Here is a 27,546-nt window from a genome sequence, read left to right on the forward strand (position 1 = left end):
GTTCCTTAATTTTGTCTCTGTCATTTCAATAATATTTTTAAGTAGTTTTTAAATTGTTTTATTTTCCAGAGACAGGCCTGTTTAATTTATTTTCTTAAAGAAGGTTCAGTTTAACAAGTTGAAACAAAAGAAATACATAAAAAATAGTTTACTTGGTAAAATTTGCATTTCAGTTTAATTTAAATTTTTTATTCCAAATATCGTGATACATATCGAATCGTGAACATTATACCGTGATACACATCGTATCGTGAGCTGAGTGTATCGTTACACCCCTACTAATTTATAATGCTGACATACATTTGAAATTATTTTACATTATTATTCTTATTAAGTAAGTGGAGATGATGATTATTATTATTATTAATATTATCAGTTTATTTATTACAAACTTTTTCAGAAAATAAAAGAATGTAAAAGCAAACATAAGTCAGATGTGTATTGTAAATTTTTAGTACAAAGTAAATGTAATTATCTAATTTTTTTTTCAGTAAACTAATTGTTAGCATATTTTCAATGATAAAAATGGCATTTCTATTTTAGCATATCATTTTGATTGATCCCGCACACACTCCTTTCTGCCACTGTTTGCTCACATTTACCAAGGGTGCCAATTTAAGTGGAATGCACTGTATACAGTACATGTGAACCTTGGACTTTGTGCTAACTAGTTCCTCATACTTTTTATAACGTAACACTTTGGAGAGCTTGCAACGTCGCCAGGTCACCTCATCCTCCAGTGTTCTTTAGTCTGTCTGTTGCTGTGTGTCTAGATGTTCAGACCCTGGAGGAGCTGAGTTTATGCGTGCTGTCCCGACTGGAGGAAGTGGTAAAGGAAAAGCGTCACTGGAGGGAGATCATCGAAGCCCACGTGCAGCTGCTCAGAGACTTTGCCTTTCAGGAGTGGCTTTGTTCTCAGAGCCTGGAGCATTACTATCACACGTGAGTTCACATGCACATCATCGCACCTACCTGAACTGTTCATCTACATTCTAGCAGGTAGGGATGGCTTCATACATTGCAAGAAATGCATTTCTTACTTAGTAGTTTGAGTTTTTGTCTCGTTTCTAGTCCAAATATGTCAAAATCCTAAAATTGAGAAGCATTTTCTAGACGAGTAATACATTTTTCAGAAATAGTTAGTCAAAATTAAGCAAAATCATCTAGTTTTCGCTTTAAAATAGGATTCATTTGCTTACCTCATTGACTATTTTTACGAGAAAAAGAATGCTCTCAATTATTACTTATAATTTCTGGCAAAAAGACAATATTTGTTGCTTGTCTAGAAAATACGAATGTGACCATGTTGATTATAACTATAGTGACGTCTGAAACAGTCTCAAAATAGTTTCCACTATGGGAGATACCATCAAAACCAGTTTACTTACCTTTTTAATGCCTAGTTCACACTAGAGGATTTTAAGCCCGATTTGGAAGTTAACGAGCTCGCCGACAGATCGAGCTGTGATCTGGAAGAAATCTGCGGGTGCTCAGCGCTCGCTGCTCTCTATGTGTGAACTACTGAACAACACATCAACGAGGCTCGCTGACGCGTCGCAGACACCTCGCAGACGAATATCCAACATTTAGCATGCTAAATATTCCAGAGCAGTCGGCCGACTCAACCCCACGTGTGGTCAGATGTAGTGACGAGCAGCAGCCAATGAGAGAGCATATCAGCATGAGCTGAATGCCTGTGTTCAGGAGCTCAGCAGAAACATCTGTGATTGGTCAGAATGGGCATCAACGCACTCGCTTCATTCTGCGTTAGCACAGACATGAGAGGAGGATATATTAACAGTGGAACTAGAATTCTGTAACTATTAGAATTACCATACTGCTCATTCTGACCGTTCTCATTTAAAACGCCGTATTGTCACAACATATTTACATTCAAAGCTATTATTGAGATATTAAAATTAAGCTTTAAATGTCTGGCATCATATTTAATGACACCATTACCCTAAAAATATAATCTTTGTTTTGGTAATAAAGCCTATAAATATGTAGTTAAGATACTAAAACACTTAAAGGCTTGGCTTTCATTTTCACTTTCAAACAGGAGCTATTTCACAGCACATAATATGCTGTTTTTAAAGATATCTGAAGTGAACTGATGTTTTTGCCATCAGGAAGTTGCCAGGCAAGAAAATGCACACATGTTTAAAGTCACAGTGAAAAGTATCAGACATGCATGCAGTCATTTTGACCAATATGGTAATTTAAGGCAGAAATGCTCAGTTCTTTACTGTTTTGTAATAAAAAAAATAACAATGTCAGAAAGAAATACACTGATAGTTAGAAAACGGCAGGGTGTTATAAATATGTTAGTTTTATTTCAAAGAGTTATAAAATTACAAAAATTAAACTCTCTGTGTATCTATCCACTGGAACCTGCAGATGAGTGGTTAATCCGCTGATAGATCAGCTGATTTGACGATGTTTTTAAATGCTTTCTCCAAAGCTTGAAACGCTGTCAGTGATGTAATCAGCACACAAGCATCCAATAGTGTTCAGCTTTTTCTGACGACTCCTCCCTCAAAATTTCATTGGCTGTGGTTTGGTAGCTTGAATGAGCTGATGGGGAATGAGTTGTTGTCAGATCATGCAGTGTGTGACCCCCCTCTTGTAGGTCATTCACAGAGTGTCGCGTAGTGTGAACACCACAGAGATTAAAAGACACAAAGTCAAGTCATGTAGTGTGAATGGCACAGCGATCTGCTGATGTTTAAAATCCTGTAGTGTGAACTAGGCTTTAGTTGATTAAAAAATTTTACATTTTGCAGCCCTGTGGATAATTTTATACAATCATTTAAGCGGCTTTTAAGGAACCCACAATTCTAACGCTCACACCATCTTATGTTACTATAAGTATTATTTTGCTTATCAACTCTTGTCCCGGATGCATCAGGTTCTGCAAGTCTGTAGGTCATACGAGCAGTCAAAACCAGCAGAGAACTGGAGCACTGGACCCGCGATCACATATTCAGTAGGGCTGTGCAATTAATCGAAAATCCGAATTCGATTTTGGCTTCTAACGATTATGAAAAAGCATTAATCGAGATAAACGAATATTGCATCATATACCAAAAGCACGAAAGACCGCGTGCTTGTGTCAGTCAGAAGCATGCGGCCGGTCTGCATTCTGTCTCATCCGCACACTGAGACAAGCAGAGGAGCGCAGACATCTAAAGTCATCTTAATGTGAGTGCTTTAATGGTCAAATAGGTGTCAAAACATGGTGATTAGGGATTATTCATATTAACCCTCATTTGTGTAATAAACAAACGAGTTGAGAATCAAAAGACACGTGAAAGAGAAACCATTAAAGTGACAGCGCAATATTCCTGCTGCCGCCTGTTTTTATTATTAATCAAACAACGAGATAATCCCTCACTAATCTTGACTGAAGGATTTTTGTAGAGTGTTTTTCTTAGGGTGAAGATGCTTAAAGCACAGTTTGTTTCATATTTTTATTCTATTCTATTTATATCTCTTTCCTTTGCAGGGTGGAAAATAACTGTGTATATACAGTTGAAGTCAGAATTATTAGCCCTCCTGAATATTAGCAACACTTTTCCTCCAATTTCTGTTTAATGAAAATAAGTTTTTTTTTTTTTTTACTTAATTCTGAACATAATAGTTTTGATATTTCATTTCTAATTACTGATTTCTTTTATCTTTCCTATGATGACAGTACATAATATTTTACTAGATGTTTTTTAAAATACAAGCATTCAGATTAAAGTGCAATTCAAGGGCTTAACTAGGGTAATTAGGCAAGTCATTGTATAACAGTAGTTTCTTCTGCAGACAATCAAAAATATATTTCTTAAGGGGACTACTATTGACCTTAAAATGGGTTTCAAAATATTTAAACTTGCTTTTATTCTAGCTAAAATAAAACAAATAAGCCTTTCTCCAGGAGCAAAAAAATATTAGAAGAAATACTGTTAAAATTCCTATTTCATAATTTGGGAAACATTTATTTAAAAAAAAGCGCTAATCAATTTGACTACAACTAATAATCGTTTTTTAAATGATCTTGATTACAATTATGACCAAAATAATCGTGATTATGATTTTTTTTCAAAATCGAGCAGCCCTAATATTCTGCACAAATTATGTTTCAAATGAAAATATTGTTATTAAACCAATCAAATAGTGAACACATAGTACTTTATTATTTATTTCTTGACTCGTAAACATCATATAAGGTGTCCACAGGTCTTTAAAAACCTGTAAATTAACTCCAATATTATCTTGTAGGTTTTCATTTCAAACAGGTATTCATTTAATATAAACTTACTCAACTACTCCTATAAATGGCCCAACACCCATTCAATCACTAACAATCCATCGCAATAGAACTTTGAACAATTTTTAACTCCATTCACCAGATATTCCTTAAAATAACATTGTCGTGGACACACATTTAGTTTGTTATAGTTTTAAAATGTGTCATTTTGAAAAAAAAGAAACATTTTTGAAAAAAAGTACCTGTATACAACTAGTTTGCTTGTTTTGACACATTATTTTAAAAATGTGGCTCAGAAATAACTAAATTAGAATTTATTTGATGAAGCAAGTAAAATTCTATTGGCCCAAACAGGCCAGTAGAAAAAATCCTTAGTGTTCACCACTAAATCTGAAATTTAGTTCATAATATTCTTAAAAATGTCTTAAAGTCTTAAATTTGACTTTAAACCTGCAGAAACCATGATCATAATAGCCATAATCAGTGTTGGAAAAGTTACTTTATTAATGCATTTGAACAATGAGTTACTCCTCAAAAAAGTAACTAGTTACTTTTTTTATGGTAAGTAATGCGATACGTTACTTTTTCTGACCTGGCTGAGGCTTGATCTCTTTCAGAACTTGCATGGGGGTTCTCCTTTTCTTTTTTTAAATACAGCACTCTACAATTAACAGCACACTGTATAACCTTCATTTACCTTAAAAAACACATCAAAAAATGAATGTAGGATAATGTTATCTTCTGAGAGTTTCCTGATCCCAGTGCTATACAACCTGTATATGCAGATTAATGAAAGTTTAAAGAAATGCATTTGCTACTTTTGTACTTTTTGTCTTATTAGTGAAGTAAAACCACTGCTCATTTAGATAATCCTCTTTTCCTTTTCCTCCAAGTGTTTAAAATAACGAGAATATTTCCATTGCAGAAATGTCAGATTCTGCCATCTTCCTTTCTCTCTGTTCCTGCGTATTCTCATTGCATGCGGAATTCAACGTGACTACGTTCTTTTTATTCAGCAATTTATTTTTTACATGTTTTAAAAAGTAACTTAAATATTATTGTTTACTTTTTAAAAGTAATGCGTTACTTTATTCGTTACTTACAGCCCATTTACATGGGGTTTCAGCGTCAATGCTTGACTAAAGGCGTGTCTGAAATTAGGCTAACGCGATCATCATAGCAGCGTCAGCCAATGAAATTCAGTCAGCAATAGGCCACTGTCTAACTGGTGTATTTGCATACAGCGATCTGATTGGCTGACGCTTCCATCAGCGCTTAAAAAGTTGAGCTGGTCCCAACTTCTGCTGCAAGCAACACCTCTGAAGCGACGGCGACGGATGCAAAATGCAGTTTGGCAATGCCTGACGGCCCCTATTCAAAGTGAATGGGAAGCGTTGATGCTGACGCCCTGTGTGAATGGAGCGTTAGAAAAGTAATATTATGACGTAACTCGCGTTACTTGTAATGCATTACTCCCAACACTGGACATAATACATTAACTTATGACTTGGCATTTTTTCGTATATTACCAATCTTACTTGTATTGATAACAGCTGGCACTCACCAATACCATCACAGCCACAGGTTGAACATCACTGGGTTATAAATGTCAGAGAACATCAGGAGCGTCTTGAGTGAATATATAATGGCTCTTGTTCTTTGTGTTTTGGCAGTTTGAAGACTTTGGGATGCACTAATTTGGATGATCTAGCCCAGTTTGACAGCCAACTTCAGCTCTCTCTGGCAGCGTGGGGCTATTACTACGAGGATTACATCAAACTGTCCACAGGCGTTAGGGTTCTCCAGGCTTCAAAGGGAAGCAGAGATCAAGATTACGAGGTCCAGCTGGTGCACAGCCTTGCTGAGAGGAGGCTGAATGAGAAGTGGTCTTTTGGTATGGGTTTTGCTGTTGAAGTTACCTTTATTTCAAATTGAGCATAGGGCTGGGTGAGCAATCACTTTAAAGATTAGTACCTTAACAGCATACAGATTGATCATATGATTGTCATATTCATATTATATCAATATATTTAGAGATGTGTGGGACAGTTAAAAAAATCATCCATTCGGTTTGTATCACTGTTCTATGTTTTTGATTTGATTAAGTTTACATTGTAAAAAAAAAAAAATCCCTATTGTAATACTTAGACCAGGGGTTCTCAACTGGTTTGGCCATGGAACCCACATTTTTACATGGCCATCAAGCCGCAACCCAAATGTTTAGGAACTAATACAATTTTAGAAATTATAAATAATTTTTATTTATTTGTTACCATACACAAGTAGTGACAGATAAATCATAAGAAAATCACCAAGACTCACAAATAAACAATATTGTATTGCTGTCCTTCAACAAAATGCATCAAATTATAGAAATATTACGTTAAGTAAAAACGACAAATACTGTAAACAGTGGTTAGGGGAAGGAAAGGTTCAGTTATCATGAACTAAACAGTTAATAAAGCATGTTGTCTGGTTACTAAATGTCGTTTTAATTTAGAAGGTCTCGTGCTCTCTTGTGAGAGCACCTCACTGCTTATGACACATTGAGGCTTTGAGTCTTTTTTTTGTCATCAATATATGTGAATCCATACTTTACATATTTGGGGGCGTACTTGCGATTTAATATATTTGTTGCTTTAATTAAAGGATATTTCACATGTCAAACGGTAGGGTTGCCGTGCACGCATTTCAAAATAAAAGTCAAAATAAGTTAAAAATTTAACTTTTGTTGTTTTTTCGACCACACACTCTGCGACCCACTGAAAGTGTTAGTGGGTCGCGACCCACCAGTTGAGAAACACTGACTTAGACCATACATTAGCATAAAATACATAGCCTTATAATCTACCATTCACAGCAGAGGTCTCAAACTACTGGCCCCCTTCTCCTCCCTTCGGCCTGCAACTGATGTCAAAAATATAATGGCATTCGCCCCCCCCAAAACCGTGATAAGAACAAAACAGTTGCTTTTTATTTAATTATTTTTATTAATATAATTGTTTTCATGACCCATCCCTAGTTATAGAGTAGTGAACAAAGTTTTTTTTTTTTAAGTTCATGATTTGTTCTGGACTTGAACGCTAAATATTTGCTTGGTTATTTTGGAAGCTTCATTTGAATTGGAGAGCGAGCCTGCCCTCATGACTCAGCATCAGTGCCTGACCTAACTGATGCTCTCGTGTTGAACAATACATTTGAAAAGCTTGCAAAAAACTGCAGTATCCGCTTACATTGTAATGCAATACTGTGCAAAAGTCAAAGCCACCACCAGCTCTGGTGTTTTAGCAAACACAACAAGGATGTTGTAGGATACAAACAGAAAGTACAAGAAATATGTGCACAAAATTGAAACATTTTGTATTTAGTGTGGCTTCCCTGAACACTAAGCACACTCTAACCCTAACCCTTTCTCTTTTGGGGAGACTGTCCTGAAGTACACCAGGGATCTTTTAGTAGATCTCCAAGTTTGCTTTAGATTTGAGTGTTTTATCAGCTGTGTTTCTCTCCCAATATGATTTCACTGTTCAAGTGGAGGCCAGGAGATTGTCATAGACAGTTTTGAGGGATGTAAACGATAACAATGGTCCTTTTGTATTTCCTGTTTCACATTTTTAATTTCCATAGCTTCTGTTAATCCAAAAAAGTCCTCATATTGATAAATAATGTTAAGATATGATTAAATTTCCTCTTGATACAGTTACATTCCATTCACACGGGGCTTCAGCGTCAACGATTGACTGAAGGTGTGTCTGAAGTTGGGGCTGAAGCTATTGTCAGCCAATGAAATTCAGTCAGCAATAGGCCACTGTCTAGCTGGTGTTATTGCATACAGCGATCTGATTGGCTGACGCTTCTGTCGGCGCTTGAAAAGTTGAGCTAGTCCCAACTTCTGCAGTGAGCAACGCCTCTTGAAGCGGCGCCAACGGATCCACATTGCAATTCGGCAACGCCTGACGTCACCCATTCAAAGTCAATGGAAAGCGTTGACGCTGACGCCCAGTGTGAATGGGCCGTTATGAAATAGTTTGACAACAAGCAGGAAGTGTTTATGGGCCAATAACATAGCCACATTGAAATGGTCTATATATGGTCAATATACCATTGCTGAATGTCTAATGGTAGGCCAAATACTTTTTTCCCCTGTAAAGTGAACTTGCATGTAAATTAATCAAGTTGAAAAAAACATTACGTTTTGACGTGCTTGAATTTACTCCACACTGAAATGCATTTACACACTCGTGTACACACTTTATTTCTACTTGTTGTGTTTCTATGGTTTTATTTGACATGAATTGTTCTGCCTGTTGCAACAGAGAGCTGATAATGTATGAGTAAAATGATTTCATAATAATAGTAACAATCATGTCAATTGTTTTTAATTTTGTACATTTTTATTGTGTGTCTCACCTTACAGCAGGAGCTCTGATCTTTGGCTGTACCATTGCCCTGTGCTTTCTGATAAGGGACCTCATGTTTTACGTGATTGGTGAGTCACCATTAAGTTTCAAGATTATATCATATACACAATATTTTTAGTTTATTTATAACGAGTAGGGCTGGGCGGTTTTTTTTTTTTTTTTTTTTCCGATTAATATGAATTTTAAGACAATGCGCTTTGGTTCACTCTCTGTATGAAGCAGGAAGCACACCAGAAGTGCCTCTCGGCGCCGCGCAGCACCACGCAGTGCCATGGATTTTAGAATTCTAAACAGGTTTCTATACACACATCGGCGCCGCCCAGCCATGATTCACGAAGCAGTTCATATTTCAGCCGCGCCACAGAGCGCCATCTGATTAGTTTCATGTTAAACATCATGCGAATGTGCGCGTTTGGTGTATGATAGTTTAAACTGTCATGTGCGAGCCGTGTCGCGGCGCTTCTGGTGTACGGCCTGCTTGACTGCCTGTTAAAGCGTGAAGTCATGTAGGATTTTACTTGTTGCATTAGTCTGAGTCACGTCTGTGTGGATTGTCAAGACATATTCCCTCATCAAGTCGATAAACTGGATCTCAACATGTATGAAGGACGTAAAAACCTGCCATGAGAAAAAACGTGCCGATCTTTTGGTTTGAACACAAGCAGATGTGAGGGACTGTAGCAGTGAAAATGAAAGTACCCGCCCCCATGACGTCATTTAGCGGACCTAGTTGAAAACCAGACAGATCAGGCAGCATAATACAGAGAGAGAGCTGCGAAGCGCATCAAATGATCGATATTTAAAAGGGGAAAAAAGAAAAATAGATTAAATATATTGTTTTATATTAGACACACATCTGGTGCTTGTATTTGCTCCTGCTATACATCCACAACTTCACACATTGGGTTAAATTAGGCTTTACAGTTTCCATGTTTAGTCCTTTACTTCCACTGTATCTTTTTAAGAAAAAGGCAGCAGCATTACAACCAGTCATTCAATCAGAAGACAAAGCCAAAGCTGAACTCACAGCCAATCTTTCCTAGACTCAGCAAAACTTGCAAAAATACCCCTGTATTCCTGCACCTGCAATATTTACACAAATATTTCTTATTCAAATCTTCAGCAACGCTATTTAACTTGTGAATTTGTTTTACATTTATTTACACCTTGACCAATTTATGTATGGCATGGCCATTAAAAATACACTGTTCCCTAACCAGATGGTTTTTCAAGTTACTTTTAAAGAGAATGTTACTTCAGTCATGTTGTTGTAATGTTTTGAGAAGACTAGTAACACAATAAAAAAAAAAAATCTAAATCAAAATCGTAAATCGGTCAAACTTTATAAAAAAACTAGATTTTTTTATTTTTTTTGCCAAATCGCCCAGCCCTAATAACAAGCAGTGAAAAGTTAATCATATGTTCTGTAGATTGTGCTGTTTATTATTTATAAAATACACAGTGAATAAAGCAAATAATAGGACTGTACAAACTGAATCAAAACATCTGACAATATACAATGAGATTATGAGGAGAAGTTTTTTAAAGTCTCAGTTTTGGCCATCAGACCATGGAAGTGCTTGCTAGATGGCAGGTTGAATAGATTTTTACCAAGGTGATTGGAGGCCTTGAATATTTTTGGGGCTCTGCTGTTCTGGCACCATTCATTTAACCTCATTTAGGTATGCATTCTCATTGTATTGATGTGAGACTCAGAATCACAATATTATCTGCAAATATGATATTGAAGATGGAGCTTTGAGAGTACGTGCAGTTGTGTGTAGGAAGAGCAGGGGTCTCAGGCTTCAGCCCCCAGGGTGATTGGGTTAGAGGTAAACTGATCTAATTTTCTAATTTTACTAGTACCTAAGGTCTGAAGGTGAGTAATAGTTATAATAATTTCTTACATTTATATAGCACTTGTCTTTTTTGTTTTTTTTTGTTAGTTGTATACTAACATTATATACTAACGTTCATTTCTTTAGGTGGAATAACTGTTTCCATCATCGCATTCGTCTTTACCATCAAGTTTCTGTGCGAGCTTGCTGCTCGTGTGGTCAGCTTCTTACAGAATGATGACCCTGCCCGACATGGAGACCGCAGTATTTACGACTATGTGCGGGGTAATTATTTGGACCCACGCTCCTGCAAAGTCTCCTGGGACTGGAAAGAGCCACAGGAAGTGGGTCAAACCATGAGTTTCCGAGTGCAGGTAGCCAATCACAAGATTTGATCAAAAAATATTTGACTCAAAGTTTATATTGGCAGCACATTGGGTGCTCTATGAAGCTTCGTTAAAATGACTAGAGATTTTAGCAGCATCAGAAAGGTTTTACATATGAATTTGAAAGTTTGTAAAGTAATTTCTATATTGTATGAATGTGAGTTATATGAATAGAATTCGAATGTGCTACATCTACCAGTTGCGTTGCTTCACTCCCTTTTAAGAATTCTCTCATGTGGGATTGCATCGCGTTCATTAGATGCACACCACAGAACCTCGCCTGAAGTAAAATCTCATCTCCCCTACTGTTTTTCCGATAACTATGAATTCAGACCTGCTATTCTGCTCATATACTATTTTTCTCATAAAGCCTTTGTCTATTGATTGGATATTTTGAAATGTTCTCTCAGCTTTTCTACAAAAATGGCCAGCCGTTTCCTGCACACAGACCTGTGGGACTGAGGGTGAACATCACTCACATAGAGCTGGCCTTAGAAGTCCCTGTTACCCAGGAGGTCCTTCAAGAGCCTGAGTCTAATGTCGTCAAAGTGGCCTTCACTGTGCGGAAGGCTGGACGCTATGAGGTAGCTGTCAAACTCGGAGGACTGAATGTGGCCTACAGTCCTTACTACAAGATATTTCAACCAGGTACAATGCAACTGCCTTACTGACACACTTTACACACTTACCATAGTTCTTGAAATTGTTACACCGTTGGTTCAAAAGATTATGACCAGTGTTGAGGAAAGTTACTTTTTAGAATAGTGCATTACTATTTTGAGTTACTCCCCCAAAAAAGTAGCTAGTTGCGTTTTTGGAAAGTAATGCGTTATATTACTTTTGAGTTACTTTTGGGTTACTTTTGGGTTACTTTTCTTTGGCTTAAGCCTGGTTTATACTTCTGCGTCAAGTGACCGGCGTAACCTACGGCGCATGCAGCGCGCGTAGCCGTGCATTTATACTTCTGCGCGCTTACTTTGTAGGTCTACATTAACACTTCCGAAACGTTAGTTGGCAGTGAGGTGTTAATGTTCCTCTGTTGCGAGTTTCTTCGCTGGTGTTTTGCTTTTCCTGAACACTTGCTGAATGTACAAGTGGCTCAAACTCGCTCATTTTGAGGCAGGAACTGGCGTTCGTGCAACAACTTTAACTATGAGGTAAACACTAGGGATGTAACGATATTGTAAATACCGTCATACCGCAATATAATTTTTTTTCGATATTACCGTAGTCGCATGACTCGGTAAAACTATAGGTCTTCTGAGAAAATTTGCTCAGGCGAATGAAGCGAACGAGCGGAAACTACAATTCCCATCAGCCCATGCGTGGCCATCATCCTTTGCGGTCTGTTGTCACTACAGATCCAGTAATGCGGAAATGGAGTGTGCTTCTAGTAGCGGGGATGAAAAAGAGCTGGAGATGATTGAAACCTAAAGCGGGTGTTGTCGCCGCGCGCGTACTGAATAGCGGTGTTGTCGCGCGCGTTCTGATCGGCTGTGTTGTCGCGCGCGTACTGTAAAGCAGAGAGGGGGGTTGAGCGCGCATACTCAAGAGCGGTGTTGTCGCGCGCCTACTGAAGGGCGGGACGGAGCGTGTGTCGTGTTGCGGGGGCACTTTTGATCATTTTGGAAGGGCACTTTCTATCCAAGACTAAAAAGGGCATGTGCACTGCACAGGTTGAGCCCTATGTGTGCACGTGCCTGCAAGTTGGGGAATACGAGTAATAACAGTCATGGGGACTGCAGAAACACAGCACACTGTTCAGATTGATGCAGACATTGACTTGTACCGCAAAGAGGTACAAAGACCTCTATCTCACTCATGGTTTGTCCTCTCAAGTGGGGGAAAGACAATGCACAACGTTACCCACTGCTGTCAACCTGGGCCAAGTCATATCTCTGTCCCAGAAACCTCAGTCCCAAAGGAGAGGGGTTTTTTCTGTTGCCGGGGACATTGTAAATGCCCAGAGATACCAGCTTTTACCAGATTATAGTTCTATGATAATTTTCCTTAAAGCCCATCTCTATCTAAGTGAGTGAGTGATTAAATGTTGAATGTGATGAGTTTTCAACAATACTAAATTGAAACTTTATTTTTTTTACATGGTTTAATATTTTTTTGTTATTAAAATTGAAGTTCCTGTTTCAAAGCTTACAGATAGATGGCTAATTTGTATGTCATTGACACTTTTGGCACTTTTTTGGAGTATTTTCATAAGTTTTGTTTTTCCTGTAAATGATTCAATAAATACCGTACCGTGACATTCATACCGAGGTATTACCGTACCGTGAAAATCTGATACCGTTACATCCCTAGTGAACACAAAACAAAACTTTCCACCCGTAGTTCCTTCACGGGACTCCACACTTGTAAACAATCGCTCCATCAGGCTCTCAGTGCCACCCAGACTCGTCAGCGCTAGCAAGCCGACCAATCACAGAGCTTGCTCTACACGTCGATGCGATGTAGTTACATTTTTTAAGAGGTGCACGTCAGCGACGGCCACGGCGTAGGGTTATGCGGCAATGGATAGGCTGCGCCGAAGCATACGCGTGCGCTTGATGCAGAAGTACAAATCAGCCTTTAGGTTTGATCTCTTTCAGAACTTGCAGGTGTTTTTTCACCTTGTAATAGAAAAGCTCTGCATTTAACCTCTTAATTTTTTTTTTACATCTTAATTTTTCTTTAAAAATAAAATAAAAATAAAATAACAATATTTTGAGAATATTTTGAGAATACAGCGCTCTACGTGCTGTATATACAGATTAATGACAGCATGTAAAGTAATGTGTTTGAAACTTTTGAATGTATTGTGTTATTAGTTAAGTAAATTCACTGTCCATTGAGATGAAGACTGCAGTAAAGCCGGAGTACTAACATGAAATAGTTTATATTAAGGCAAAAACAGATTGTACACCTTTAAAATTAACGATATTGATATTGCACGCATATCAGCCTGTTGTTGATGACCCTTAAAACCAAAATACGACCCTTTTTAATGTATAATTGGGGCTCAATAAGCTGTGCGATGCAACAAAACAAAAAAACAACAACAACAAAAAGACATGAACATATGCAGATGATGCCTGACAAGAGTTATATACAGTTGAAGTTAGAATTATTAGCCCCCTTTTGATTTCTTTTTTCGTTTTTTAATATTTCCCAAATGGTGTTTATCAGAGCAAGGAAATTTTCACAGTTTGTCTAATTCTATTTTTTTCTTCTTGAGAAAGTCTCATTTGTTTTATTTCGGCTAGAATAAAAGCAGATTTTAATTTTTTAAAACCCAATTTTGAGACAAAATTATTAGCCCCTTTAAGCTAATTATTTTTTCGATAGTCTACAGAACAAACCATCAATATACAATAACTTGCCTAATTACCCTAACCTGCCTATTTCACCTTATTAACCTAGTTAAGCCTTTAAATGTCACTTTAAGCTGTATAGAAGTGTCTAGAAAAATATCAAGTAAAATATTATTTACTGTCATCATGGCAAAGATAAAATAAATCGGGTATTAGAAATAGGTTTCTAAAACTATTATGCTTAGAAATGTGCTGAAACAATCTTCCCTCCATTAAACAGAAATTGGGGAAAAAAATAAACAGGTGCGCTAATAATTTAGGGGGGCTAATAATTCTGACATCGAATGTATATGTGTTGCAGGTACAGTTGTCCCATCCAAAACAAAGATAGCCTACCACTTTTCAACACTGGTGCTGACTTACGGCCAGCAACACACGCTGCAGATTGAGCCTCGGGATGAGTACGGCAACCCCACCAGCAACTCCGTCTCACTCGTAGATGAGGTCAACTACAGCGTGCATGTCCATCCAGTAAGCACACTCAGTACTTAGAATTTCAATTCGCTCAATATAGAGGTTCATTTTTATGCATTAGGCATTAATGAAACTGCGGGATTTGCTGTATTATCCGTTCAGATCTCTTCTAACTGTTCCTACAGTTGGGCACAGTGGAGGAGGAGAGCTCAGAAGACTTCTACAGCACGTCAGTGTCCGCGAACAAGCCTCAATGTCAAGTTTTAATGAGGCTTACTTTCAAGAAGAAAGGCTGCTTTAGAGCCTGCATCTCGTACAGGGACCAGCCCCTCAGAAACGGGGAGTTTGACATCATTGTACTCAGCGGTGAGTTAAACTTAGTGTTCTTATGTCGTCCCACAATGGCTTCTTTTCAGAGCTTTGACTGCACAAAGATGAAATGGACTCTTCACATGTCTGGGTTTCTCAGCAGCGGAAATCGTCACAGTTGCTTAAACTTAAAATCCAGTGAATGAGAGAATATAAAAAATAGATTTTTTACAATCCAAACTGGATCAAATAATAAAAGAAGAACTCCATCATAATGTAATCAAGGCTTTCAGACAAAGGGAAAAAAAAGTATGGGAGAGTGATAACAGCAGGCAACATGTACCGTCCTGCCTTATAGATGCTGCATTAGAAACATCTAATGCTGTGTTCACACCAGACGCGGAACACGCGGATACATCGCGCTATTCGCACGTAAATAGCCGCGTGAACATTTGAGGTTACTCGCTTCATTCGCGCGTCACACCCCGCTTCATTCGCGCGTCAAACCCCGCTTCATTCGCGTGTCAAATTCACTTCAGAACAGACGCGGATTCGCGTGATGGGCAGGGCTTCTATCTGCCCCATGACTCTAGCTTCATAGCTAACGGGCTAACATGGATTTTATGAAGAAAATAACAGTGTTTGTGCTTTATGAAGGATGATAAACAGCGTCAATACGTTTAGAGCCGTGTCTGAGTCCACTACATCCTTTCAGAGGTGCATACAGCTCTTTAAGCTCATACACTCCTCCAGAAACTGAACCTGGCTGATGGAGGTTTTCAGCGTGCTTCTGACTGAGCCCAGCCCAGTTTGATGAACTTCTTGTCGGTGTCTGCTGGGGGATTTCCCCTGGGACACCGACAACAGGCGTTACGTCACAATCACGCCCCCACAAGAGCAAGCTCCTCCTTGGTTAACGCGGCGCGAATGTCCGCTGAAGTTCAGATTTTCGAATGCGAGTGATTCGCGCAAAACGCGCATTAAACGCGTCAAACGCGCAAAACGCTTAATTCGCGCCATGCCATTCGCGCCATGCGCACCGCGCAATTCTCATCATTCGCGCCGCAGGATATCTATTCGCGCGTTTGCAATGACTTAACATGTGAATCACTTGCGCTTGAGGCACGTGCCGTGTCTGGTGTGAACGCAGCATTACACGTGGTTATTAATTTTTGTAATTTTATGTAAAGATGGTAAAATACAATGTACAGCTTTATAAATGTTCATGTTTTATTATTAAAAAACGTTGGAAGTTTCAAGCATTTAATATGCTGATGACCTTTAAACGCACCTTTGGAACGGGTCCGTTGATTTTGTGCACATAAAGAGCTGCCCATAATGGCCATCTTTTTACATTCATTCTGTAACCATTATTATTAATTTGGCCAAAGCCAAATTAGTTAGGTTGGTGCTTCCATCTTTTCTCTTTTAGTTTCCATTAGTACATCATTTGTTAATATGCAAATGTGTAGCCGGCAGCTAGCTCTTTGCAACTCTCACATGGTCGCCCACTGAAGCTAAGCAGGGCTGCGCCCGGTCAGTACCAGGATGGGAGACTACATGGGAAAGCTAGGTTGCTGCCAAAAGTGGTTAGTGAGGCCAGCAGGGGGCACTCAACCTGAGGTCTTTGTGGGTCCTGATGCCCCAGTATAGCATCGCGGACTCTATACTGCTCAGTGAGCGCCGTCTTTCGGATGAGATGTTAAACCAAGGTCCTGACCAGGTGGTCGTTAAAAATCCCAGGATGTCCTTCAAAAAAGAGTAGGGGTTTAACCCCTGGCCAGATTTGCCCACTGGCCTCTGTGCATCATGGCCTTCTAACCATCCCCAAATCACATTTGGCTTCATCACTTCATCACTGGCTTCATCTCCTCTCCACCAATCTGCTGGTGTGTGGTGTGCGGTCTGGCGCAATATGGCTGCCGTCGTGTCATCCAGGTGGAAACTGCACACTGGTGGTAGTGTGTAAAGTGCTTTGAGTGCCCAAAAAAGCGCTATATAAATGTAAGAAATTATTATTATTCTTATCATTTGGCACTATAATAATGATATGAGTTGAGATGTGATTGAAAAATTGTGGAATTGTAATTGAAAATTCAGTGGTCAAAGTGTGAGATTTGAGTGTGGGAACCCTGTTATTTTCTGCAACATACAGTGCTTCCGGAAAGTATTAATAACGCTTCACTTTTTCCGCATTTTTTTATGTTAGCCTTATTCCAAAATTCATTAAATTCATATATTTCCTCAAAATTCTACACACAATACCCCATAATGACAATGTGAAAAAATGCTTTTTTGAAATTGTTGCAAATTTATCAAAAATAAAACATTTAGAAAAATCACATGTACAGTTAGTGAGAGTTCAATGTGGCTATTACCGCCGTAGCTTATACCGCCGTCGTTTTAAATGGGCAAGCACGTGTTTTTAATTTATGACCGCAGTTTGTGAATATCCTGCCAGGGGGCACAAAGGGACAGGATGCGAACGGACAGAAACAGCAGATACAGCAGCTGTGAATATCATAGAGCAGGCCAGCCATCTAAGCTGAGTGATCGGGGGAGAAGGGCCTTAGTCAGAGAGGTGATCAATAACCCGATGATCACTATGTCTGAGTTCCAGCGTTCTTCTGTGGAGAGAGGAGAACATTACAGAAGGACAACCATCTGTGCAGCAATCCACCAATCAGGCCTGTATGGTAGAGTGCCCAGACGGAAGCCTCTCCCCACCTGGAATTTGTCAAAAGGCACCTGAAGGACTCTCAGACAATAAAAAGCAAAATTCCTTTGTCTGATGATACTAAAATTGAACTCTTTGGAGTGAATTCCAGGTGTTATGTTTAGAGAAAACCAGGCACCACTCATCACCAGGCTAATACTTTCCCTACAGTTAGGCATGGAGGTGGCTGTAGGGATGTTTTTCAGCAGCTGGAACTGGAAGACTAGTCAGGATAGAGGGAAAGATGAATGCAGCAATGTACAGAGACATCCTGAATGAAAAGTGCTCTTGACCTCAGACTGGGGCGACGGTTCATCTTCCAGCAGGACAATGACCCAAAGCACACTGCCAAAATATCAATGGAGTGGCTTCACAACAACTCGGTGAATGTCTTTAAGTGGTCCAGCCAGAGCCCAGACCTAAATCCTATTGAACATCTTTGGAGTGATCTGAAAATGGCTGTACACCGTCACTTCCCATCCAACCTAATAGAGCTTGAGAGGTCCTTCAAAGAGGAATGAGCAAACATTCCCAAAGACAGGTGTGCCAAGCTTGTGGAATCATATTCAAAAAGACTTGAGGCTGTAATCCCTGCCAAAGGAGCATCAACAAAGTATTAAGCAAAATCTGTGAATACTGATGTACATCTGATTTTTAGGTTTTATTTTTAATAAATTTGCCACAATTTAAAAAAAAAAAAACTTTATTCACATTGACATTATGGGGTATTGTGCGTAGAATTTTGAAGAAATAAATTAATTTAATTCATTTTGGAATAAGGCTGTAACATAAAACATGTGGAAAAAGTGAATCCCTGTGAATACTTTCTTCATGCACTGTAAAACCTCTCAGATTGGCAGGATGCCCTTGAGTCACACATATGTGTAGCATCCATAAAAATGGAAGCGCATCACTGTAACCTTTTCTACATGTCTTTGTTTATTTAGAAAATGAGAAGAACTGTGTGGAGAAAAACGTGTCTACCCCAGGCATAAGCATCTATTTTGAGGCCTACCTCTACAACATGGGCACTTACAGTAGTTGTCCTTGGCAGATTTTAGCATCTTCTCAACTAGCCCTGCAGAGACGGCCCTCCATGGGTGAAGAGGAGGAGGAGCATGACTCCCCTGTAGAGGGCCAGTCAGAGAAAATCAGGAAACCAAAAAAGGTCTATTGCTACATCTCACCAAAGGTAAATTAAATTACATTGGGTTAGCGCTGCGTTTGTGTATATTTAGATTTTTTTTTAAGGGAAAAGTCCTGAAAATTAACATCACCCTATAATTTACTTACCCAGAAGCCGTCCTTGGTTTGTATGACAGGGTTTCCACAGGTCATGGAAATTCTGGGATAGCATAGAGTTGTAAAAGGTCTATTCTAGGCAATGAAAGTCGCCAGATTTTTTGCATTTGGTTTAAATCATGGAATATTTGGGATTTTTCTTTGTTGTTTTCATTCATTCATTCATTTTCTTGTCAGCTTAGTCCCTTTATTAATCCGGGGTTGCCACAGCGGAATGAATTTAAAATCTGGCTAAAACAAAATCAAATATGCAGCCACTGATTTGATTTCATTTTATTGACAATGATGTATTGTATTTATTGTACTGTTAGTGTATATTGTATTTGTTATAAGTGTTAAATTTGTTACTTCCTGCCCAGGGACTACAGATGTAAATTAGCTTTATAGCTAACTCTGGCACAACATGTCATGTTGTACATTGTCCCTGTATAAATAAATAAAGTAAATAAAATAAAACCGCCAACTTATCCAGCAGGTTTCTACGCAACAAGAGAATAAATGTATGAACAGAATCAGAGTAGTTTTAAATATTATGTGGCTGGAACCACACAGTTCATTTACAGAGGAAGATGATGAACAAGAAAACTAGTTGACTTGGTGTTACTGTGTAATGATTGGTAATGATATAGAGCATATTACTGTTACAATGTCACATACTGTACCTTATGTGCCTTATGTGCCTTATGTTATGTGTCGAATACATTAGTTGTGCATAACATGCATTCGGTTACTGCCGTAAGTCAGTGATTTAAGTTTATAATTTAAAAACTAGAATTTTTTATTTTATTTTATTTTTTATTTTTTTATTTTTTTACAAAATCACAGATCAGCTTCATACGACATGCTTTACATGTTAGTTTGAAACACAGTTCGCTCTGTGTCAGCCTTTTTAATTTAATAAATTTGTATTTTTGGAGCCTTGGTGTTGCCACCTTTGATTTACATTTAATTTGCACTTTTTGCAGTTTTGGCTGAGCACCCAATTAAGAGAGCTGTGCGTGATTTTGTACAGTTTTTTCATTACATGTTAGTTTGACAACCGATTTATGCGCTTATGGATGCTTCAAAATAAAAGTCACCATGCAACACCATTACACAGCATGGAAGAGCCAGAATACATTTTAAAAACTTCTCTGACTGTCTTGTTCTGACAGAAAAGAAAAGCATATAAAAGCATATCCACATTTTTGGTGAACTATTCCTTTAAGGTAGGGATCACCAATCCTGGTCCTGGAGGGCCGGTGTCCCTGCAGGGTTTACCTTCAACTTGCCTTAACACACCTGCCTGGATGTTTCAAGTATACCCAGTAACCGTACGTTCACACCGAAAGCGGCGAGAGCGTCAAAGTAGCCGGAAGTCATTCATTTTCAATGAGAGCCGGCGGCGATAGGCGACGATAAGCGGCGAGGAGCAGCGCGTCTTCGCCGGCGTGAGCGTCGAGGAGAGTTGAAATGAAGTCAACTTTATGGTAATGTGCTATGACGCGGTTCGGCGGCAAGCAATCAGAATGAAGACGTCCAACGATTGATAGCAGTTCAGGGAACACAGACCTGTGAACTTTGTTTCCGACCACAGTTGTTCCCAAGGGTTTGATTATTGCGGTCGCCGGATTTCCAATTATTTACAATGTTTTCTTACAGGAACATACATTAAATAAGTTACTGGCGAGTTACTGATGTTCATTAATGTTATATAAATTTATCTTAAAAAAGCGGGAGTCTCAAGCGATGTGACAGTACAAAACAGTACTGCTGGTTCAGGATATTTCAGACATATGGACACATATTGGATAAATAGAGCAAAGCCACACCACATGCAACTTGATCTTCCATTGTTGTATGAATTTGATAAGAAGTGCGCAACATTTTCACGCTAAAAACATGTCTTATGCAGGAATGTAACTGATATGCTGCAACGGCTCCTTTAAGTACGAGATCAATGTAGCGAGTTTTGACGCTCTCGCCGCCGGAGCTGAAGGCAGACATCGTTGTCGCCAGGGCGGCCAGAGCGACCTTGGACGCTCTCGCCGCTTTCGGTGTGAACGTACGGTAAGACCTTGATTAGCTTCTTCAGGTGTGTTTGATTAGGCTTGGAGCTAAAATCTGCAGGGCTCCGGCCCTCCAGGAACAAGTTTGGTGACCCCTGCTTTAAGGCTTCTTGTCGTTACTCTGAATAACAACTCATTGTATTGTGTTCCAGCAATTTTCTGTGAAGGAGTTTTACCTGAAAATTATTCCTTGGCGCCTGTTCACTTTTCGTGTGTGTCCCGGAACCAAGGTTTGTTTTCTTCAAACTTGATATTTGAGAAGCTGATATTTCCCCCAATTGCTCATGCATGAATTTGAATTGTATTCTTTTATTATTAGTTTACGTACCATGGACCAGACCCTGTTCATAAATACTTAACCCTGGTGGTAGATGATGGAATCCAGCCTCCAGTAGAGCTCAGCTGTAAAGACCGCAACATAATGGCTGCCACCTTTATCCGCTTTCTCCACAAGAACATTGGTTAGTGTTATTATCAGTGATAACTGCCAATTGGTTTGTTCGGTGCCTTTCTACATCGTGTGTCCATCTTATAGGAGGATCAGAGACTTTTCAGGATAAAGTGAACTTTTTTCAAAGGGAGCTAAGGCACATCCACTCCAAGAGACCTCGCACTAAAACTAGCCTGAAAATCAGTCGGCACTCTCTGCTGGAGTCGGTAAGCAAATCTGCCAGATCATTCCTTATGCGTCATATACAATAAGTTACACAACACAACAATGAAGGAGTAAAGGCCTGTTCACTGCAAACACAACAACTATAAAGATAATAATAAAAGTATAGTTCTGAAACTGGCTGACAGCTAGCTCTCTGCACCTTTCACGTGGTTGTCTGCTAGAGCTGTGAACCTACACTAGTCTCACGGTTCGGTTCGGTTACGATTATCATGCCATCGATTCGGTTCAATTCGATATTTCGGTGCATTGACGGTGCTTTCGATGCACAGTTTTATATTTTCTTCACATTTTTTGTATTTAAATGTATGAATATATTTATATTTTTATACTATTTGTAATACAATTTTGTCATTTAATACAAACAGTCAGAGATATAAACTGTAACTTTAAACAAAACGAGCATTTAGCAAATAATATAAACAAATATAAATATCCAGCTCAATTTCTGATCCTTGTCTAGTTCTACACCCCTTTGATTGGTCACACCCTCAATCAGCTGCGCGCTGCGTTCTTCACAGATAAGTGATACTGATAAGCGGCAGGCGGCAGCGGCGATCTCACAGCTGATGTATGATAGACGTGGTGGAGAAAATTCTGCAGACATGCGCTCGTTTCTGTATGCAAAAGTAACGCTGTAAAACAGCCGAGAAGAGAAGAAGCCACGCCAGCAGGTCAAATGGGCCACTGTGTGTGTGAGAATGAGAGAGAGAGAGACAGAGCGAGAGAGAGAGAGAGAGAGAAATGGAGTAGGCTACTTTCATTCTCTCGATCTCAGTGAAATAGGGGCTATTGTTGTATATGTCAGTGAAAGACTGATCCAGCAAACACACACAGTGAAATTGTGCACAGTTTATGAGTTTTAAGTAGTTAGAGTGTTGTAAATACTCGCGATCGCCTTCCTCGCGACAGAGCGCACATGAGGTAAATCACGTCAGTAATAACCGGTTATGATTATTACTGAACCGATACCGAATTGTCCGCGTCTGCATCGCAGTGCACCGAAGAAACGATTAATTTTGACACCCCTATTGTCTGCTGAAGCTAAGCAGGGCTGAGCCCAGTCAGTACTCGAATGGGAGACCACATGAGAAAGCTAGGTTGCTGCTGGAAATGGTGTTAGTAAGACCATTGATGGTGACTCTGCTCAGTAAGCGTCATCTTTCGGTGAGATCTGACTCTTTGTGGTCAAAAAAAATCCTAGGATGTCCTTCGAAAAAGAGTAGGGGTTTAACCCCAGCATCCTGTCCATCATGGCCTTCTAATCACCCCCATATCATCACTCTGGCTGTTTCTCAATTCCAAGAACGCAGAAAACGGACTTGCGTTCTTGTGGAGATCGGTCTTGCCAGGTGTCCTCGGAAGAACGAACTCAGGAGAGCGCGAGGGCAAATAACGCGTCCTTTGAGAAATGACATGCTGCGTTCTTCCTGATGGTCATGTGACCTTCATGCGTTTTAAATGGAAATTACTTAAACATTACAACATTCATACAACGATTTATTGTTTTCCCTCTCTTCAAAATATATACTTTGCATAAAAACATTATAAATATACTCTGCACAATATAAATAAAACAAATTTTAAAACGAATTTCAGCAAGCAAACACCCTTAATGTGTTTATTCATTTATTAAGATGTTCATGTTAATGTTTACTTTCACCGTTTCATTTAGGGAAACTCCTGAGGTAAATAATTAATATCTCTGAACTTTAATAATAAATCTAAATAAAATGCTGCGCTTCCCACCTCCAGTCGCAATGACTTCTGGGACTTCCATAGCGAGTTTGCTGCTCAAGTCTGCATCGGTGCGTCCTCGATATCAAAATCACATCTGGGAAGTTTCATGCTTCCTCCGTACTCGCGGTCTTGAGTATTGGAACTGAACTTAGGCAGCTGATGATGACGTTGCATGAGGACGCAAGACCGCTGAAGAACGCATATTGAGAAACAGCCTCTGTCTCCTCTCCACCAATCAGCTAGTGTGTGGTCTAGCACAATATGGCTGCTGTCGTGTCCTCCAGGCGGATGCTGCTAGGGCTGTGCAATTAATCGAAAATCAGATTTCAATTTTGGCTTTTAACGATTATGAAAAACCATTAATCGATAAACGATTATTCCATCACGTACCGCCCCCTTTCCAGTTGTACACGTGTGAAAACTCTTTGCCTCTGATAACTTTTGCAGCACTGGATGCGCAACATTCATAATTTTAAAAGCGCAAAAGAGCACGTGCTGTTGTGTGTGTGCGCGCGCCGTGTCTGGCCTCGGACAAGTAGCGTGTGTGTGTGTGTGTGTGTTTGCGCGCTTAGCCTCGGACAGCAGAGCACACACACATCTTACGCGATCTTAATGTGAGCGCTTTAATGATTAAAAATATAATTATGAAAAATATTATAGGAAATACTGTAAAAAAAAAAAAAACCCTCTGTTAAACATAATTTGGGAAATATTTATATCTAAAAATAAATTCACAGGGCGAGGCAGTGGCGCAGTGGGTAGCACATTCGCCTCACAGCAAGAAGGTCGCTAGGTCGCTGGTTCGAACCTCGGCGTGGAGTTTGCATGTTCTCCCTGCCTTCGCGTGGGTTTCCTCTGGGTGCTCCGGTTTCCCCCACAGTCTAAAGACATGCGGTACAGGTGAATTGGGTAGGCTCAATCGTCCATAGTGTATGAGAGTGTGTGTGAATGTGTGTGTGGATGCTTCCCAGAGATGGGTTGTGGCTGGAAGGGCATCCGCTGCGTAAAAACTTGCTGGATAAGTTGGCGGTTCATTCCGCTGTGGCGACCCCGGATTAATAAAGGGACTAAGCCGACAAGAAAATGAATGATTGAATGATTGAATGAATGAATGAATGAATGAATGAATGAATAAATTCACAGGAGGATGAATAATTTTGACTTCAACTGATAATCGTTTTGAATAATCGTGAATACAATCATGACCAAAATAATCGTGATTGTGATTTTTCCCATAATCGAGCAGCCCTAGATGCTGCACATTGGTAGTGGATGAGGAAGTTGCTGCAAAACTGTGTAAAGTGCTTTGAGTGTCCAGAAAAGCTCTATATAACTGTAATGCTGCGTTCACACCAGATGTGGAAGAAGCGTTTCGCGCGAGTGATTTACATGTCAAGTCAATGCAAAGACGTGAATAGATATTTTGCGGTGTGATACGTGTGAATGAGGGGCGCGAATGACGCGATTCACACGAATGATGCGACGCGTGTTGAGCGTTTTGCACGATTGAATAGCTTAACGCCTGTTTCGCACGAACCGCTCAAGTTGGAAAATCTGAACTTCAGCAAACTTTGCACTACATTAACCAATCAGGAGCTTTCTTTTGTATGGACGTGCTTATGATGTAGAGCCTGTTGTTGGTGTCCAGGGGGGGAAATCCTCCTGCAGACCCTGGACAACAGTTGCTCAAACTGGGCTCTGCACAGTCGGAACCATGAATGGGCCTTAAGTGTTTTAATACTTGTAGTCATACAAATCTGTCTCATTAATTTCTTGAATTTTCTTTTATTAAAAGTGATATTTTCTCCACTTTTTAGTCTCTGAAAGCCACACGGAACTTTTCTGTGTCTGACTGGAGCAAGAACTTTGAAGTTGTGTTCCAGGATGAGGAAGGTTGGTTCACAGATTTCTTTTAGTTGCCACACTCAGAGGTTGACCAATCATTTTTCTGACATTTAACCACATTTCCATAGTTTTTCTCAACTCATGGAAGCTCATGAAAAAAGTCACGTTAATCTGCCAGGTTATCCCTCGAAGACATCATTTTAAATAAATTACAACTGGAATTAATTCTCTCTTTGCTGTGCATCAGTCTTGTATATTAGGCTCACTGTACAGCGGATCAAGGCCCTGTCCACACAAACGAGTATTTTCAAGACCAGTTTATTTTTTTAGCAGTTTGCCTGTTTGTCCACACGAAAACACCGTATCAGGTGATTGAAAAGTAAACTTTCTGAAAACTCTGGCCAGGGTCAGTTTTAATGTCAGCTTGCGTGCTGTTTTCTCCTTTCTGATTGGTCAAACTGGCTGGGTTCATTCCAAATACTGAAAATGTGGTAAAATTGAGGCAAATTCAACACATTTGTGTCACATATTCAGCATCGTTCGCATCCCAGGACTGTAATATTCAATTCATCTTTATTTCCATAGCGCTTTTACAAAGTGAATTGTGTCAAAGCAGCTTATTCATTGTTGCTCTTATAGTTGTGTAAATTGCTTCCTTGTCCTCATTTGTAAGTCGCTTTGGATAAAAGCGTCTGCTAAATGACTAAATGTAAATGTAAACATAGAAGTTCTAGCAAATTAAAGTTTTCAGAGTTAACGTTTAGTTTAGTTCGTTTTTCATTGCTGAAAGTCCAAACACTGAAGAGGAAATCCATCGATGCACAGTTCTACAAGTCCTAATATGCCTTTGTTCGGACATTTTCATTGACTTCTATGCAGTGTACTCAATTTTTAAGTCCATGTGAGCCAAAATTTTTTTTTATTAATATTAATATTTTATTAATTTCTTTTTATTAACCTTTTAACTATTAATTACAAAACACATTGAAACACACCAACAGACAATGCCCATTTCTAACAATGCAAAGCTAAATAAATAATAATAATAAAAAATAATAAAAAATCAAATAATTACAAAATAAATAAATAAATAAATAAAAAATAATAACTAAGAAATTATAATTATTATATTAATTAATTAATAAATATAATAAATAATAAAACTACAATATATATATATATATATATATATATATATATATATATATATATATATATATATACACACACACACACACACACACACACAAACACACACACAAACATTAATGCATACACATACATATATATATATATATATATATATATATATATATATATATATATATATATATATATATATATATATATATATATATACACACACACACACACACACATATATATAAAGATAAAATAATAATAAAATAAAACACATAAATTCAATTATGACATACCATAACTCAAAATACAGCTTAAAGAAACACCAATAAGGTCTAAGTAAGGAATCCAGACTTGATGAAAAGCCTCAGTTGAAATATGAATGACACTGGTAAGAAATTCTAAGGGAATCATTTCCCTAATAATATTGTGCCACCCTTTCAAAGATGGGGGTTTATCATTGACCCAGTTTATCAGTATATTTTTCCTGGCGGCGAAGGCTAAGATGTCAAATAAACGATTAATGAATTTGTCAGGCAAACGTCCAACCGGGAGACCTAAAATTAAAGATTTGTGAAGATCTGTAGCTGAAGTCCGGCTCATGAAAGTAACTACTTTTGCCCAATAAGCTTTTATAACAGGACAATTCCATAATAAATGGGTGTAGTCTCCCACTTCCACCTTACATTTAACACAAAGTGGTGAATTGTTTGAGTTAAACTTGCTGCTGAGAAGGGGTGTAACTTGTAATCTATGAACAATTCTAAGTAGAATAGATTTGGCCCTGTTGCAGACAGCGATCTTTTTAGCCCGAGTCCAGATTAGATCCCATTCCTCATCTATAATGGTCAGCTGAAGCTCCATCTCCCATATCCTTTTCAGCTCCTGAGTATTCACCTCTACGCATGTACAAAGGGCATTATAAAAGTATGTGACAAAAAAGGGTTTTTATTACCACCTGCTGGTTCGGTGTGCACATAACATGCATAACAGTGTGTTTTTTGAGCCTCTGAAGGAGAAGTTTAAAGTGAAATACTTATTTAAATTTTTTTTTATATGCCTGAAATTACAGATGAATGTAAAATTACAGT

At 38.8% G+C, this 27,546-nt stretch overlaps 2 protein-coding genes and 1 long non-coding RNA gene across 7 annotated transcripts in view; 1 reads left to right on the top strand and 2 right to left on the bottom strand.

Moving 5' to 3' along the window:
• Positions 1 to 27,546, bottom strand: part of LOC147840047 (uncharacterized) — a 543,896-nt gene that overhangs the window by 485,319 nt on the left and 31,031 nt on the right. The window lies entirely within an intron of this gene.
• Positions 1 to 27,546, bottom strand: part of znf292a (zinc finger protein 292a) — a 190,734-nt gene that overhangs the window by 64,646 nt on the left and 98,542 nt on the right. The window lies entirely within an intron of this gene.
• arel1 (apoptosis resistant E3 ubiquitin protein ligase 1) overlaps positions 1 to 27,546 on the top strand; it is a 53,113-nt gene that overhangs the window by 11,586 nt on the left and 13,981 nt on the right. For all 5 annotated transcript variants that reach the window (XR_015513866.1, XR_015513867.1, XR_015513865.1 and 2 more), the window contains exons 3-14: positions 774 to 942; positions 5,932 to 6,152; positions 8,676 to 8,747; positions 10,665 to 10,891; positions 11,314 to 11,551; positions 14,570 to 14,739; positions 14,868 to 15,048; positions 18,655 to 18,899; positions 21,210 to 21,287; positions 21,377 to 21,518; positions 21,593 to 21,714; positions 25,288 to 25,363. Coding sequence is in view for 1 of the 5 variants with exons in the window: in XM_087291125.1 (XP_087147251.1) it covers positions 774 to 942; positions 5,932 to 6,152; positions 8,676 to 8,747; positions 10,665 to 10,891; positions 11,314 to 11,551; positions 14,570 to 14,739; positions 14,868 to 15,048; positions 18,655 to 18,899; positions 21,210 to 21,287; positions 21,377 to 21,518; positions 21,593 to 21,714; positions 25,288 to 25,363 (1,941 nt within the window). In the remaining 4 variants the exon portion in view is untranslated. The remainder of the gene's footprint in view (positions 1 to 773; positions 943 to 5,931; positions 6,153 to 8,675; positions 8,748 to 10,664; positions 10,892 to 11,313; positions 11,552 to 14,569; positions 14,740 to 14,867; positions 15,049 to 18,654; positions 18,900 to 21,209; positions 21,288 to 21,376; positions 21,519 to 21,592; positions 21,715 to 25,287; positions 25,364 to 27,546) is intronic.

Source organism: Danio rerio, chromosome 17 (genome assembly GCF_052040795.2).
Source record: "Danio rerio strain M-AB ecotype USA chromosome 17, GRCz13ab, whole genome shotgun sequence".
Taxonomy (NCBI): Eukaryota; Metazoa; Chordata; class Actinopteri; order Cypriniformes; family Danionidae; genus Danio; species Danio rerio.